Here is a 16753-nt window from a genome sequence, read left to right as displayed (position 1 = left end):
GCAAAGAATCTCACTGAAGCAAAATATCATTCACTCAAACATAAAAAAGATCAACAAACAACTTCATCATGTTGTAGTAAAATCTAGCAGGAGCAAAAACTTTATACACCTTTTGTTTCAATTCTAGTTTTTCTGTCCTCCCTATTATTACCACAGTAAATGTTTCCAACAAGCCTACAAAAGCGTCAGAACCAATGAACAGCGCTTCCACATGCAAAGAGAATGCATACATGCAGATACACGACAAAGGTTTCAGCCTAAAGAACATTTCTACCAAAACAAATTTCACTTTTAGTACATAAAAAAGCATCATAGAAACATGTGCTAGCGGCTAGCCACACCCAACATGTTACATTTTTTCCAACAACCTCTTTCAATAGCCAAAAATAATAACAATAATTTTCTTCAGAAACATTATATTTATTTACTCCTGTCTAACATAAAAAGAAGAACTCATGTCTGTAATTGAATCCTCGGGTGGTCCATAGTAATTTTCATCTTTCTCTTCATCCCATTTGAGAACCTCTTTTATGTACTTGAATGCTTCGTCAACTGTTATTCTGTCTCTCGCCCTTACTTGTGCGACGAAAAGTTTTCTTCCTGTGATGGACGCGTAGAGGTCTTTGAATTTCATGGCGACGTAGAAGTAAGCTTGGTGGGCGAGTGATTGGTTACTGTCGTGCGCGCGCACGGGACAAAAGTCGTTGAACCATTCGCAGGCGTTTAGGGACACCCTTTTCATTTTTTCCTCGAAGACGTCGTATTTGTTAAGAACTAGTATTAAAGGGGTGTCTTTGAAACAAGGGTGTCTCACCATTGTTTCGAAAAGCTCCTTGCTTTGAATCATCTTGTTTTGGAGAAGTGTTCCATTGCCGCTGCTGTCTGGTGCAAGAGATAACTGATCGTAGTCACTTAGGGAAACGCAAAAGACGACGGCTCTAACATCTTCGAACATTTCAACCCACTTGCAACTTTCGCTCATGCCTTTGGCATTCACCCTTATGAGTTGGTACCTGAGACATCAAAGAAATGTTGTTAATCTTTGTGTTTAACATAAAAAATGGTGTGAGTCTGAACAACCACCACTTTTTTTGGTCTTAGATCCTCGGTTTCTTGAGGTCATTTGACCCCAATTAATCTGAATTGAGTCGAGTGAATCTATTTAAGGTGAGAACTTTCTCAATGCCTATTTTTCGGTTCACAAAACTCGAATATGAGACATTGCTTAAGGGAAATCAAACTCTTTGCCACTTGGACTAACGATAGACAGTCTCAATGACTATTTTGAGTGGTGGCGAAACAAACCAACCGACCTCGTTTTGCCTCGCCCTGCCATCAGCCCGTCTTAAGTGGAACAGGGCGGCCCAACCTAAGTAGGCAGGTTGAAACTCTCATTGCGCCCCTCCTCTCGACAGGTTGGCAGGATGATCCAACAATAACAGAACACAATTAAAAATGAATGAAATGTATTGATTTTTAGGCAAGTTGGCCTGTCAAACAATCATAATTACAAGCAATAATGAATTGAATACAACTTAACCACAAAATAGTCTGGTTTCCAGAAAAAATAACTGAAAATTATGGTTGCTGCACCATTTTTCAGTGGATTATGCGGAGCATGCCTACGTGAGTAGTAGGGTCTAAAATCTCAACCCCTCACACCTAAAATAACGAGTTAAATGGATTGACTCATCGGATTCAACCCGTTAAGCGACCCTTCATAATCATAAGTACAGGTTTGCTATTTTGTAGTAAATCCACGAAATGATGACAGGTAAACTTTCAACATCATCATCCTAGGAAAATCTCAAGATACAAAGAATATTTCAGAAAAAAAATATGGTTGCTGTGTATTAAATGTAGCTGATTCATTTAACTACCATTGCTCCTCTTCAATTGAAATGAAGAAAAAAAAGAGAAAGCTTGAGCAAAAGTTCAACTATATAAGAATTTTCCACTCCAAAAAGGAGGCTTTCGAAATCAGGAAATATTCAATATGCTTACTTGGTCTGAGGTTGCATTTGACCATCCGGGTTATCTGTATAAGCTTCGTACTTTGGGCTACGATCATCGAGTGAGAATTCCATAAAAGCCAAACCATTTCCTTGAGTAACCCCTTCTGCATATAGTATGTCCCTTTCAGAAGGTTCATACTCATTGCTAGATATCTCAACAGCCTGAAAGAAACAAGAACCATTTCTATTATGATACATAACCAATAAGCTTAGGCCATGTTAAGACAAACAGGTTAACTGAGCACTTATCATATAAAGAGCTTATGTATAAGCTAACTTTATAACAAACGATAAAATAAAGTCAAATTATTTTCATATAAGCTAGTATAAGTTATTTTCATAATCTATCAAGAGGAGTTTATGGAAATAAGCTGAAAACATCTTACGACATGTCATAAACTGGATCTGTAATCTTTCTCAAACAGTCAGTCACAAGTTCTTATAAGAGTAGTTCAACTCAAATAAGCCAACTAAAACAGACCCTAATTATGGGGTCTGTAAATTTTCATATTCATAATGAATAATGGCTAGATAATAAATTTAAAGAACTTAGTTTTAAGAAGACTCCGGTTTCAAGGATGACTAGGGAAGGAATTACCCGGCTTAAGAAGTACTCCGCAACATCTGGAAGGAAGTGAAGCTCGTCTTTTCTTTTGAAGGTTTCTTGTATCGCTGGATCTTTCCACACTTCTTCAACTAAAGGTGCATATTCACGTGTCGCTGCAGGGAAGAATGCATCTAAATCCCCGGTGGCTATAATGTCCAGGAGCCAGTCGGAAAAATGCTTTAGCCTTGGGTTGAGAGAATAGATGCATTCACTAGCAGTGCTAGCTTCACCATTGCTACCTGAATAAAGATTGAAATAGTATGAAAAATTAGGTCCATTCCATCAGAAGTGTCTAGTTTTTACTCGTTGACGATAATTAACGCGAGAATAAAAAGTATTCAGTTTCTACTTCATGTAGTCGACGATAATTGAAGCATCAAATGAGTTGCATTATTTCTTCATAGACTGACACTGAAGTGGAAATTTGACATAAATAATCAACATGACATAAAATATTACCGGGTTCCGTAATTTGACGAGGAGAACCTTGTCCATTCAATCTAGAAACAACCTCCTCTTCAAAACGCTCTCTTCCATCAAGTAAAATGCTAAGATATTTGTACATGTTACTCTGTATCATCAGTTTAACATCCTCTAGCTCTTGTTCAGTAAACGTGTTCCCATATAAAAATTTGGCCTGCTCAGCAGAAGAGAATCGTGTTATAAGAAAATCAATAACAAACACTAGGACTTGAAAACGTTGTCGATTTAATATCAACAATCTTCTCTTTAGTGCTTGTACCCTCAAATCGTATGCATAGGTCTAAACATCTGAAATAAAATCCATACCTGCTTAAACATAGTGCTAGTTCCAGATCCTTGAATTCCAAGAAGAAGAAGCTTCTGAGTTTTTTTCTGTTCCAGATATTTAGGAACTGCGGTATAATTACTAGTCTCATCTCTTGAACCATGATGTTGCCCATGTGGAAAGGGTAGAGAGAACAAGGCACAAACAAATCTTGTTGATGCCTGTGTCAAGGCAAAAGTAAAACATCTCTTTCATTATTATTCTATATACTCCTTAATATGGTTTAAATATGTTACCACCTACAATTATTTAAGTGAATACCTTCTCCCAAATGTTTCCTCTTATATTCTTTTGACCTTCCTCCTCGTAACGACCATCGTCATAAACCCAAAAATGAGTATCACGTGGACACTGCACGTTTGCCAACTGAAAATTCAAAGAAGACGGTTATTCCGTTGAATTCGCTGATAATGATACCAAAATGCCACTATAACGATAACGATCGTCCGAATACTAGAATGGCGGCAAAGGCACTCCATTGGTTGGTAGATATAATTTTTTGTTCAAATTTAAACACAGACAGAAGCTTACCCTGAGTACCCTCAGTTCAAGCTTTGTGATTTCTCGACCATTGATGTAAACTTCGGTGTTTCCATTACTAGCATTAGTGCTTAGTTTGCCAGAGAAATTCAAGTTTGAACTAATGATTCTGTCAGGTTTTTCCCCTTCCTATCAAATGAATAACAGAAGTCAAAGCCTGCTCTCTGATTACAATTCAAAGTATAGCCATTGGATAAAACCACCATACGATTTGGAAAAAAAAATTATATTTGACATGCAAGGACAAATGGAAACAAACCATAAATCAACATTACGAATTTGAAGATAAAATTGAAATACTCCATTCCATGTCAGTTGAAGCGGAAATAAACTCATAATAAAGCATAAATCGTCACCTTTCCCCATAGACCGGATTCTTTGTCGTACCAGTATCTACCAGGCTTCAGCTTACGCGGAGGTAAGGGACATCCAAGTAATTCCGCCATCTCGTCAGGCTTCAAGGGCAACCCATTGATACTCAACTGCTCCGGCTGAAGCTGATTCGCAGAACATTCTTTCTCAGCTTTCATAATTTGCTTGACTTCAAGAGGACTCAACAGCCGGGACAACACCCTCGAATATTTACCTAATTTCAGACGCTTCAATTCGTCTATAGGCTGGCCAATGCATGTTACACATTTTCGCCCCTCGGGCATCGATCCCATTGCCCTAAGCACACAGTTACTGCAATACTTTGCATTACAAACTATGCAAGACTCTTTAGTTTCCCACTTCCCTTTTCCGCACCTATAACAAACTCTAATTTTCTTTTTGTTCTTTTCTTTCACAACTCCAACGTATTCCGGATACACCGGCTTCACTACCTCCGCCACCTCTTTCATTTGAGACCTTTCAACGGTATTAAAAGTAACAACGGGCGCCCTCTTTGCTTCGTTAATCGCCGTCTTAGTAACAACATTTGAAGGATTATGAACCGAAGCAGGTGAAGCAGAAGGCGAACCAGAAGAAAGATCAGGGTTTAGTAACACAGAAACCACGGATTCTGAACTTCCCGACACCCTTGGACTATGATTAGGAGAGCCTGTTACACCGACAATACGAGACATCGGCAGAGGAATCTGTTCTATTGCTCTTGATTTCACACCTAGTGGCTCAACTATCGGTACTTCATAAGAAACCGGCGGACCTAAATATTCCAAAGCTCTAGAGTAATCAAGACTAGAAGCATCATCAGGAACAGAAGCACCAGGAGGAAGCATATTCTTCACCAAATCCCTCCAACCATCTTCTCTATTATGATCCATAACTTCAAAATCACCAAAAGCACTTAAACTAAACCTCAATGTTTCAAACTGTTCAAATTACTCAGCATCATCACCAGTTCCCTCTAAAATATCAAAAAAATTGTTACTAAATTGATTTCAATTCATCATTATCAAAGAATAGAGATATATACACTAAAAAACTAATAGATAGAAAATATCTTGAATAAAAAAAGGTGAAATTGTGTTACTATATAAAGAGGTTTTAGGCTTTGGCTATTATGCAGAATCAGTCACAGTCATAATTTCATACAACAGCCGCAATCAAAGATTGGATTGAATTGAAAGCCTTCATAGTTGAATGGCCTCGTATATATATATTGAAAAATAAAAAATAAATAAGCAAGACCACACTATAATAAAAAATAAAACAAATTTCAAATCAAGGTATCTAATACTAATAATCTAAGCACAGCTTAAGACAAAAAAACAACATAAGTCTGATGAAGATGTGAAATAGCTACAGTAAAAAACATACAAAAACAAGAAAACCAAACATAAATCAATGTTTTCACTTTTCAACCTTTTGAATTATTGTATGACCCAACAAGAATGGTCACAAGTATTAATAATCCATTTGAAAAACTCAAGAGTCCAACTACTTTTTTTAACTAATGCAATCAAAAATTAATTAAAAAGCATACCCAAATGTTGGAATTTTCAGGTTGAATGAAAAAGATAATATTTTTTTTTGAAAAAAATAATCTTTTCTAGTTTTTAGTGAGAGAAAGTAGAAGGGGTAGTGTTTGAGAGAGTGTACCTTAGAGAAAAGGATGAGAATGAAAGTGAATCTGATCTTTAAAGGTAAAAAAGAAAGCTTTCTGAAAAACCCACTAAAGTAAGACCATTTGATAAAGGGAATGAGAAAGATGTAGAAAGAGAGAAATGGTGGTGGCTAGTTGATGAAGCATGAGTTGAAGAAGAAGTGAAGATGAAGTAGTGTAGTAGTAGTGAAATGGGTCCTACTTAGGACCCAGTTGTTAAAATGGTAATAATAATCTTAGTGTTGGAGGAGTTGTTGCTATGTGATATGATTTATATTTGTTAATCTTGGTTATTAGGATAGTATTAGTTTAATTTGTTAATTGGATTTTGAAGGAAATGGTCGTGAAGAGAAAGAGAACGGAACTCGTGGGGGCTAGTGTCACACTCAACACTTACACCACCCATGCCATACATACATGCTAGTATTATTGCCCACGCGCCTTTTTCTCAACCCTGTTACACATGAACCTATCACTAATGTTATATGAATATTTATTTATTTACTACTTCTTTCATCAAATGGTTCTTTGTTCTGAGTTGGCTGTAGATTAATCATCAATTCAAAGTCTTAAAGTGGTGCAGATACACCATACATGTGATCTATAAGCATGAATTCGATTCATACCCCAAATTATCTTTCGATGTTGGATGTTATCAAATGGTTCTCTACGTATGTTATAACTATAATTTGCTTTTATATTATTTTTCACTCATAAACTAACTTAAAGATTTGGGTGCTAATCTTGTAAGTCAGTCTCTTATCTGTCGAGTTAGAAATTTATTTCACTACATTGAGACATCATTACACATTTCTGATTCTTCCAGGGAATATAACTTCTTTTTTTATCATTTTGAGAAGAAAAAAATCCAAATTTTTTGAAAAATACGTGTAATAATATGAAACAAATAAGTAATACTTCAAACATTCAAAAACGAAACATAATTTCCTAAAAATTATGAAAAACAATATTTTGACATAGATCTAAACCCGATCTAAGATCCTGTGATATAGTAAAAGAACAAAGTTACACAAGTATTAGATCTTGAATGTTGATTTCAGATCTATTAGTTTATATTACTCCTTCATCAAATCCACACTAAACAATCTCTACCATTGATTTAAGATTGGACGATCGGACCTCACTTTAGTGTCACACAATTACTATGTCTAATCGTAAATTTCATCTAGGCTTAGGCATTTTATATTTTCGATTTTAGAATTTTAAATTGTTTTTTCTTTCTTTTTAGGTATTTGTTCCTTTTATGAAATCAATGTCTACATTTGATTGCTTATCATATTGAGATTCAATGTTGGAGATAGTGTGCTCAAATGATACAATCGAGGAAAAAATAGGCTAAGAAAGTAAAATGGAAAAATGAAAAGAAAAAACGAAGGTGAAATAGCGCAATGAAGACGATATCAAACCTGTGTGTGAAGGTCGAAAAAGCACAAGATGCGGGTGGATGAGGGTTTCTTGAGATATCTTGATTAATTTTTAAGAGAGAATCGAAAAGGAATGATATTTAGTAAAGGATGAAATTTTAGGGGAAAATGGAATGAAGATTAAAATTTTAACTAATATATATGTTATAGTCTTCTCGCATTATCACAAGTCAATTTAATCCATATTTTATTATGTGGCACTGAGTTGTCATCCACTTACGATGCTACATAACGTCTATTGGATACTCTATAATAAAGTATTTTGACATAAGGACAGGATTGTCTGGCGTCTTCTAATTGGAGGATGTTCTTGCTCATTCATAATTTTAGGGATTAAAACAATATATTTGGTGTTGTGGTTTAATGTGATTTTTTTAATTTCGTCAATTCAACGAGTAATGTGAAACACAAATTCATTCTTATATGAGAAAAATCTTTTATGACAAATCTGTCATACCATATTGTCAAAAGGTGTTTTACACTGGACCAAGGCACAATCCCCAAATACTCCACTAATGGTTATGCCAAACATATTGTGTTTAGCACTAGAGAGGATTAAACCATGAGATTGAATCATAACCCTTTGATAGCAATCAAATAACAATTCGTGATTAATGTCAAGTATCTCGCAACTGCATAATCATTTTAGGCCCATTATCATTACAACTCACCTATATAAAGGGACCCACACTCATACAAAATGTATGCTTTTTCATTTACTTAAACCTCTGGGCTTTCTTGAAACTCTCATTGACTTGAGAGTCAGAGAGTCCTTACATGTAAACTATTGGCGTGCATTGTTTGTATTTCGTTACATCCAAACTCTAACATATGTGTCAGGATCATCTTAGTGAGTGTGGAATGATGAAACTTCATAAGAGGAATCTATTGAAGGGTGTTTGTAGTTTCAATATGGATTTGTGAGAGTATTGTGTACTTATGAAATAATTTCGTGTTTAATTTAAGACCAAAAAGCATATAATGTAGGGAATCATATACTATGTGCATTCTGATGTGTGAGGTGTAGTAAATAGGCCTCAATAAGTGGTTCCAAATGTTTTGTTACTTTCAATAATGATATTTATCACAAGGTTTAGCCATATTTCTCAAAGTAGAAATTTGAAGTAATTACCAAGTTAAAGTTATGAAAGGCAGAGGTAGAGAATTAAATAGGTATAAAAATCAAGTAATTGTAGATAAATAATGGTACAAGGTGCACTAACTAGTTCAAACTCTTAGAAATTGTGTGTGGAACATGATATTCAACGCATTTCTTCAGTTCGAAAGACATCGCAGCAAACTAGTGTCGCAAAAATAATGAAAATGTCTCTAACTGAAAGGGAAAGATGTCTCTAATTGAATATTGGACTCTAAAAGGGCTTATGGGCATAGACAATTATTATGGCGTGTCATCTAATCATCAGGCTGCCACAAGCTTTTTGAAGGGTAAAGTTATAAAAGAGGTATGGAAAAGTAACCCTATTGATATTGACAATTTAATTATTTTTGGATATCTAACGCATGTGCATATACCCAATGAATATTGATCCAAACTTTATCCAAAGTTAAAAAAATATGTGTTTGTCAATTACACAAAAGGCATGAAAAAGTTCGAGATATGGGATCTAGTTTCAAAGAATATGGTTATCAATTTAGATATTATCTTTGATGAGCAATTCATGTTGAATAAGTCAATTGAAACATACGCATCACTATCTAAAGGGAAAACTTCCATCAATGAAGTGATTCATATATATATATATATATATATATATATATATATATATATATATATATATATATATATATATATATATCCATTATTGGTGATCATTGTATGGGTAGTACATGAACCACAAGCCAAAATAATCTTTAATACTCAAATTTATCATGGTTCTAGAGATTCAGGTGGAGTACAACATTGCTCTCTTGTTTGTGACAAGAATGTCATCAGATCAAGTCACCAACAAGATATGGGTATGAAGACTTAGAATTTCATGTGCTTCTTACTAGTTTTAGAGATATGTGTACCTTTCAAGAGGCTATAAATATCTAGGAGAAAAATAAGTGGTTGGTTCTTATGGTGGAGGAGATTGATTCCTTAAAGAAAAATTATACATTGCAGTTTGGTTTTCTTCCTAAGGTGAGAAAGGTCATTACCTTCAAGTATAAAACTATCAGTAATAGAAAAAATAAGGGGAGAATTTTAAGACTCATCTTATAGAAAAAGGGTACTCACATCCTAAAGTGGTTGATTATGATGAGACTTTTTTTTGTGGTCGTCAAATGTACTTTTATCATAGCAATGTTAGTATTGGTAGGCAGTCGATACATGGATTTAGGGAAGATGGACGTGAAGACAACATTTCTTTACGGGAATCTAGATGAACATATTTTCATGGAGCAACTAGAGGGTATTATTGATATTGACCAAGGTCGACTATTTTTTAAATTAAAAATGTCTTTATATGGTTTAAAGCAATCTCCAAGATAGTTGTATAAGCTCTTTGATTCATACATGCTTCAAATTGACTATACAAGGTGTGAGTATGACTGATATCTTTATGTTAGGGCCTTGACGATGGTTCTCTTAATTTCCATGTTATTCTACATGGATGATATGTTAATTGTTGCTATTCATTTACATGATATGAATGAACTAAAAATCTTGTTGGAAAAAGAGTTTGACATGAATGGGTTAAGTGGTTCTACGAAGATTATTGGGATGGAAATTCACAGGGATAAGAGTACTAGAAAGTTATGACTCTCTCGAAAAAGTCATATTGAAAAGGTGTTAGAAAAATTTAACATAAGCAATTTGAAGGTTGTAAGTACTCCACTGGCAAGTCACTTTAAGCTTGTGTTGGATCATTGTTCAAAGACATATGGAAAAGTAAAGTATATGTTAAAGGTTTATTATATCATTGTTCTTAGTTATTTAATGTATGTTATGGTTTGCACTTGACCATATTTGACACTAACGGTAAAGTAAGTTTGTAAGTTCATGTAAAAATCAGGTGAACGTCTTTAAAAATAGTCAAATGGACTTTTAGGTACTTGAAAGGTAACACCTATCATGATATCATGTTTAGCAATGGACAAGGCGGTCCTTCAATTATATGATGTGTTGATTCAAACTATGTAGGTGATATGCATGATAAAATATCTATAACATGGTATTTTTTACCTTTGCATATGGTTCTATTTGCTAGACAATTAAAATCAGCTATGTCTACCACTAAAGCAAAATACATGAAAATAGTTATGGTTGTCAAAAAAAACTTATGGATTACAATATTGATTAAAAAATTGGGTGTTGAGCAAGGTGAAGCTTAGTTGCATTCTGATAGTCATAATATAATTTATTTGGCGAATAATCAGATGTATCATGTAAAGATCAAGTATATTAATGTGAAATTTCTCTAAATAAAAAAATTATTTACATTTGAACAAATACTACTTAAAACTGCTCATACTTTAAGAAATGCAAATGACATGTTGACCAAATCAATCGCCAAACAAACAACTTCAAACACTACATAAATTTATTATAAGTTTCTAAATGTTAAGCAAGTGTTGCATTGTTTATTTGTCAAAATATAGATTTCATAAAAAAAAATCTTCATAAAAGTTGGATATTCATCAACTTAATATAATTTAGGATGTTGGCTAGCGTGCGAGATTTAAATATATCTCTCACATTTTATTTTTTGTATTTTAACAATTTAGCGGAAGTTATTGACCCTCCCGCAAAAAGAAAAAAAAACCTTTAAAAAACAGGATTTTTACCCCACAAAATAACACCACTAAAACGAAAAATAAACCCGCTATTATCCTTAATATATTAAAACAAAATACAGACTTAGGCGCCAAATTTTGAATAAAATCCCGCCTATACAGTTTTTAATCATATTATTTTCTTTTCTCTTTTCAACAAATATTATTTAATATATTAATTAATATTTAATATATTAATTAATCCAATTCATTACTCCACGATTAATTTCTATGTACCTCAACTGTTCAATCAACAAAAATTCTAATTTTTTTTTTTTATTTATCCCGTGCATCGCACGGGTTGAAAGTACTAGTTATTATTCAAAACTAAAAAAAAAAAAACTCACGTGGGAAAAACTTTTGTATATTTAAATAATATCGGTCTTTTCGAAATTCATAGGTACATGTAGTGTAAATGTTTTTTCCGGTAAGTAAAGTTTTAAAATGAAAAAGCAAACCTTTGTTGTTTTTAAAAGTAGTAAAAAAGAAAGAAAAAGGAGAGGTGAGTGACAGACGCGCTTTACAAAGGAGAGTGTGATATATTTTTGCAGCTCATTTATTACTATCACTTGAGTTTCAAACTGGTTGACAATTTCAACCAAAGTCACCACGTAAGGTAATCTTATCTTATATGTCAATTATCTCTTCTAAAATGTTACGACTAAGAATATGCTACCTAATGTTTTCAAACTCTCATAAAAAAATTTGCGTTGAAATTCACTATTGTTAAAAAATTTATAAATTAATAGAAGTAAAAGTTTAGAAAGATAAATCAGAATTTTTATTTTATTTTTCTATTATATATAATAAGTATTTAGTAATAAAAGTATATTCTTTAATATGAAATTGGTTCTTAACATCATATCAAATGAGTCAAAACAACTTTAACGTCGACCAAGCAATGATATGATATCATCTAACGCATGACAAAGGGTGCACAATTATGTTCAATTCCATTGCCTTGTAGCACAATATTTGTGCTAAACAAGGTTTCAGACTCCCCATGAATTCTTTCATTTTTAAATTGTATGCTTCACTATTTTTTTTTTAGCTTTTTATCTTTCTTTCATTTTTTAAGTAGTTTTTTTGGGGTGCTTTGTCTAAACACGGCACTTGGTTTTGGTATGATACTCTAAAAAATACAAGTACTTATAATGTTTTCCAGCATTACTGCTAGACTATCTAGCCCTCCTCACCCAAGTCATCCTCTCTTTTTGGGAAAAGTCACTTTCTACCACCCAACCAAGCGCACACTCTACTTGTGTTTCCTTGATCAACATAAATTTCTAGTGGTTAGGTCAATAATGGAGTATAGCTTTGGGGTAACCAGGTCCACTTGCATGTAATGTTGAAGAAATCATTGATGTTGTCAAAGCTCACATATTTGTTTTGTTTAATAGTATTTTTTTTTTTCTTTCAATTGAGCCAATATGTTGACTACATTTTGTCAACTATGAAATTATAATGATCCTTTTCTAAACTTCCATCTGAAGAATGAAAATCCTAAGTATTTTTCCAAGGATGAAGTCTTGTGAAAGTAAGTTTAGAATAATCAACTTAGATAAATTGATTTTAATTTGACCACTCCATTGTTGTTGTTAGTTTAGAGTAAGCAATTCTTATGAATGCATTATAACTTTTGAAAAAATTTATACATATTGACTTGAAATCGTTTAATTAAAACTTTTGTATATCTGACTAGCTAAAATGACTTCCGTTTAGCTATTGGTGTTTCAAATATTTTGATTCCCTAAAAAAGAAAAATCTCATTTTTTCATGTTATAAAATACGATGATATGAAAAATATATTATTCTATTTGATTTTCTATACTATTCTAGAAAGAAAAATATATACAATTAAAAATGACCAAATCATTTTGAAAATTTCTTCACCCACCTCCTAACCTTCTTGCCCACCCCTGGTGAATTTACCACAATACCCCTTGTTTCGGAAGTTCATTTCCGAAACTGTACTTTTTTTTTAAAAAAAGGTGTTTTCGGAAATGTATCTCCGAAAACGTATTTTTTTTAATATAAAATATTGATTTCGGAGATGCATCTCCGAAATAAAGTTACTTTTCAGAAAATGTGGTGTTTCGGAAGTTCATCTCCGAACGCACCCCCCTTGGAGAATTCGGAAATGAACCTCCGAAAATATGTCTGGACAGAATAAAATGAAAAACAACAACAATTCGCTTTATTTAATCGGGTGAAGATTACAACGATAATATTACATAAAATTAAAGTTACATATTGTTGAACACGGGTAAGCGGGGATGAGAGAGTGGTGGGGAGAAAAAAAGGCTTCCAAATTTCAAAAGGTTTTTTTATTCTTTTAATAAAAATACGTACTACTGTAAGTAACAAATGACGGAGGAGGTGTAACCGGGGCCGGAACATATGGCGGAGGAGGTGGATGTCCGGAGGAAGAAGAACCGGAGGTACGTCCACCGCGAGACAAAGGAGCCAATCAATGTAAGCTATAGTTTATCATTATCATCAGGGGACGTCATTACAAAAAATTGGGAAAAAAATCTTATTATTTTTAATCTTGATTTTTTAGAAATGACGTTCCCAGATGATAATGATAAACTATAGCTTACATTGATTGGCTCCTTTGTCTCGCGGTGGACGTACCTCCGGTTCTTCTTCCTCCGAACATCCACCTCCTCCGTCATATGTTCCGACCCCGGTTACCACTTCCAAAAACTAACATGATAAATCCAATACAAAAACACTGTGCGATACAATCCGAAATCAGAACAAAACAAAACAAAACACGTCAAACAAAACAAAAACATGTTATTCTGCCCGACGAGCGTTACAAAATACACATCAAACAAAATAAAAACACGTTATTCTTCCCGACGAGCGAACTCCTCCGAATGAAGATAATTATACCAATCCTCATCCCACTCAGTATCAGAACCATCAGCGTTGATCACGCCTGAAGGATGAGCCTGCACGTCCGAGCTATGGACCCCCAGGGGACGAGAAGCAGAACCAGTCAAAAGCTTCTTCTTCTCCTTCACCTCCTTCACCTCTTTCACCTCCTTCACCTCTTTCACCTCCTTCTTTGAAGAACCCTTTCTTCCCTTAGCGCCCTCTTTAGAAGACGCAGTCCTGCGTGCTGGTTGGTTGCCTGACATGTTCCTGTAAACAATTGAAAACGATTAATATGCATAGACAAAATAAAAAACAAAAAAATTTGAACTTCTGATACATTTCGGAAGTTCATTTCCGAAAACTGGGATGGAGGTGTTTTCGGAAATGAACTTCCGAAACACCCCTGCGATGGAGTTTTCTGCAACTTCCATGGCAGACCCCTAAACCAAACTTCAAACCAAATCAAAATGCTTCTAAACAACCTAAATACTACTAACAACCTAACCATATATCATTTATGCAATTAAAACCCTAAATAACATGCATTTGAATAATAGATCTAAAAATTTCAAAACTTACAAAGTGTTAGGATTGAGGGCTTTTGAATGTTGTTTAGCAGTGTGATTGGAGCCTTGATGCAGCTTTGGAATTCTGTTTGCACAAATTTTCGCCTTTGCCCACTTTTTGTTTTGATTTAGGGTAAATGATTGGGGGAGGGGGAGTGTTTTGATAAATCTGCAGAAATCGCAGTATTTCGGAAGTGAACTTCCGAAATAATGTTTTCGGAAATGAACTTCTGAAATAAGTCAATTTTTTCAAAAAAAGACGCTTTCGGAAATGAACTTCCGAAGCAGGGGTATTTTGGAATTTTCGCTGGGGTGACCCCATAGGGAGTGGCCAAAGAAATTTTCATCATTTTTTATACATTTGATTTTCTAATCTATACTATGAATGAAAAATATATATGACTAAAGAGAAACAAATATTTCCTTATTAACACACGTTGCAATTTAATATTGGTACTTTCAATGACAACTCTTCTTTTCATCTTGAAACTCTAGCATATGCTTTGAAACATTTTTCAAAGTGTTAAAAATCATTCAAATTTCGAAGTCTTTTGAAAAAATCATTTTTGAAAAGAATACCAGATCCATAGCTGCAGCATATAACTGATGTAGTCGACTACAAAAATTCATAGTTGCAGGCTGTAATTGACTACACATATATGTATTTGAATACAATTGCGAACAGAAGCAAATCTAGGAAATATGTAGTCAACTATGAACATCCTAATTACAATACAAGCTAAAAAAATTCAATTTTTTGAACATTGGAAAACCTGTAGTCGAATGCATGTTGTAGTCGACTACAACAATCCATAGCTGCAGGATGTATCTGATATGTATTCGAATACAGTTGCGAACAGAAGCAAATCTAGGCTACCTGTAGTTGACTACGAACATTCATATTCGAATACAAGCTGAAAATGTTCAATTTTTTGAACATTGGAAAACCTCTAGTTGAATACACATATGATGTAGTCGAATACACTTTTGAACCATCACAATTTTTCATTTTGTAACTGTGTGAGACCAGTGCACTTGTTCATGGAATGTTTGTAAACGATTGTCAGTAATTGAAGGGGTGTTCTAGGCAATATAAACAACCCTTAACTCCACTTATCATAGTTACCTTTTTGTCAAATTTAAAACACCAATCCAACTTACTGTTTTTCTATTTTCATATCATTTTAGAGAGTTCCCTTTATATATTGGAGCACTAAATCATCTTTAATGGATTGTACTTTTGTACAAAGAGAAGAACATTTATTGTAATATCTCTTGATTTGAAGTCAAGAACAAATTATAATTCTTATTCATTGTTGTATTCTAGGATAGTGGGGTGCTATCTTAGTGTTTTTGAAAATTAAGGAAGTGATGTACTTCTTTGTTATTGTTAGAAGATTGTAGGAGAGTCTTAGTGATAAACTGTACAAAGATTTAATAATAATGGAAATCTCATACAATATATAAGGGAACTAAATGTACTCTCGAATTATTAGAGAACTGAGTATAATTTTTAGTATTCTTTATTTTTTTTATATTTTATTGCTTTATCACTCATACTCTAAATTAGAAAAATAAATCACTATTGTCTCTAAAACCATAATTTTTTTAAAACTCCTAACTCACCTCTTTTTTTAAATGCGACTCTCAAACTTACATATTTTACATTTCACGTGTTAAAACAAAAATATATGAACCCCAGAGAATTGGTCTAATGATAGAGGTTTGAGTCTTAGTTCATACAGAACTCTTTTCTGACTTTAAACAGGACCCTGCTAATGGACGGTGGGATTGCTTCACAAGACAAATACCAAAATTAAAAAAAAAAAAAAACAAAAATATATGATTTACATATTTGCAACGACTAAAAAACTTAAATTAAAAAAAACTGTATTTGCATGCTAGAAAACTAATTCAAACCAAAAAAACAAGGAAAAAAATTAAATAATATCTAAAATCCAAACATACACATGGCGATATATGAGAGGCCTTCTAACTTGCACAATGACTCTAATGGGACCAAACATTATCCTATCCATAAATCCTTTGTCCCATAATCCCA

General features: G+C 33.6%; 1 protein-coding gene across 2 annotated transcripts; it reads right to left on the bottom strand.

The window, feature by feature from the left end:
• Nucleotides 1-269: 269 nt before the first annotated feature.
• On the bottom strand, nt 270-6255 carry LOC131651826 (extra-large guanine nucleotide-binding protein 3). Of its 2 annotated transcripts, none has more exons than XM_058921532.1 (9): nt 6014-6255; nt 4327-5318; nt 3962-4099; nt 3692-3796; nt 3412-3591; nt 3082-3259; nt 2614-2861; nt 2005-2177; nt 270-1013 (listed from the first exon to the last, which is right to left on the bottom strand). In XM_058921532.1, exons 2-9 carry the CDS (start codon nt 5233-5235, stop codon nt 425-427), a joined length of 2520 nt encoding a protein of 839 aa, XP_058777515.1. In that variant the 5' UTR covers nt 5236-5318; nt 6014-6255; the 3' UTR covers nt 270-424. The 2 variants fall into 2 exon arrangements, with proteins under 2 accessions (XP_058777515.1, XP_058777516.1); XM_058921533.1 differs by lacking the exon at nt 6014-6255 and adding an exon at nt 5898-5916.
• Nucleotides 6256-16753: the final 10498 nt, after the last annotated feature.

The sequence above is a fragment of the Vicia villosa genome, linkage group LG2, assembly GCF_029867415.1.
Source record: "Vicia villosa cultivar HV-30 ecotype Madison, WI linkage group LG2, Vvil1.0, whole genome shotgun sequence".
NCBI lineage: Eukaryota > Viridiplantae > Streptophyta > Magnoliopsida > Fabales > Fabaceae > Vicia > Vicia villosa.
This window is presented reverse-complemented; position numbering and strand designations above follow the sequence as displayed.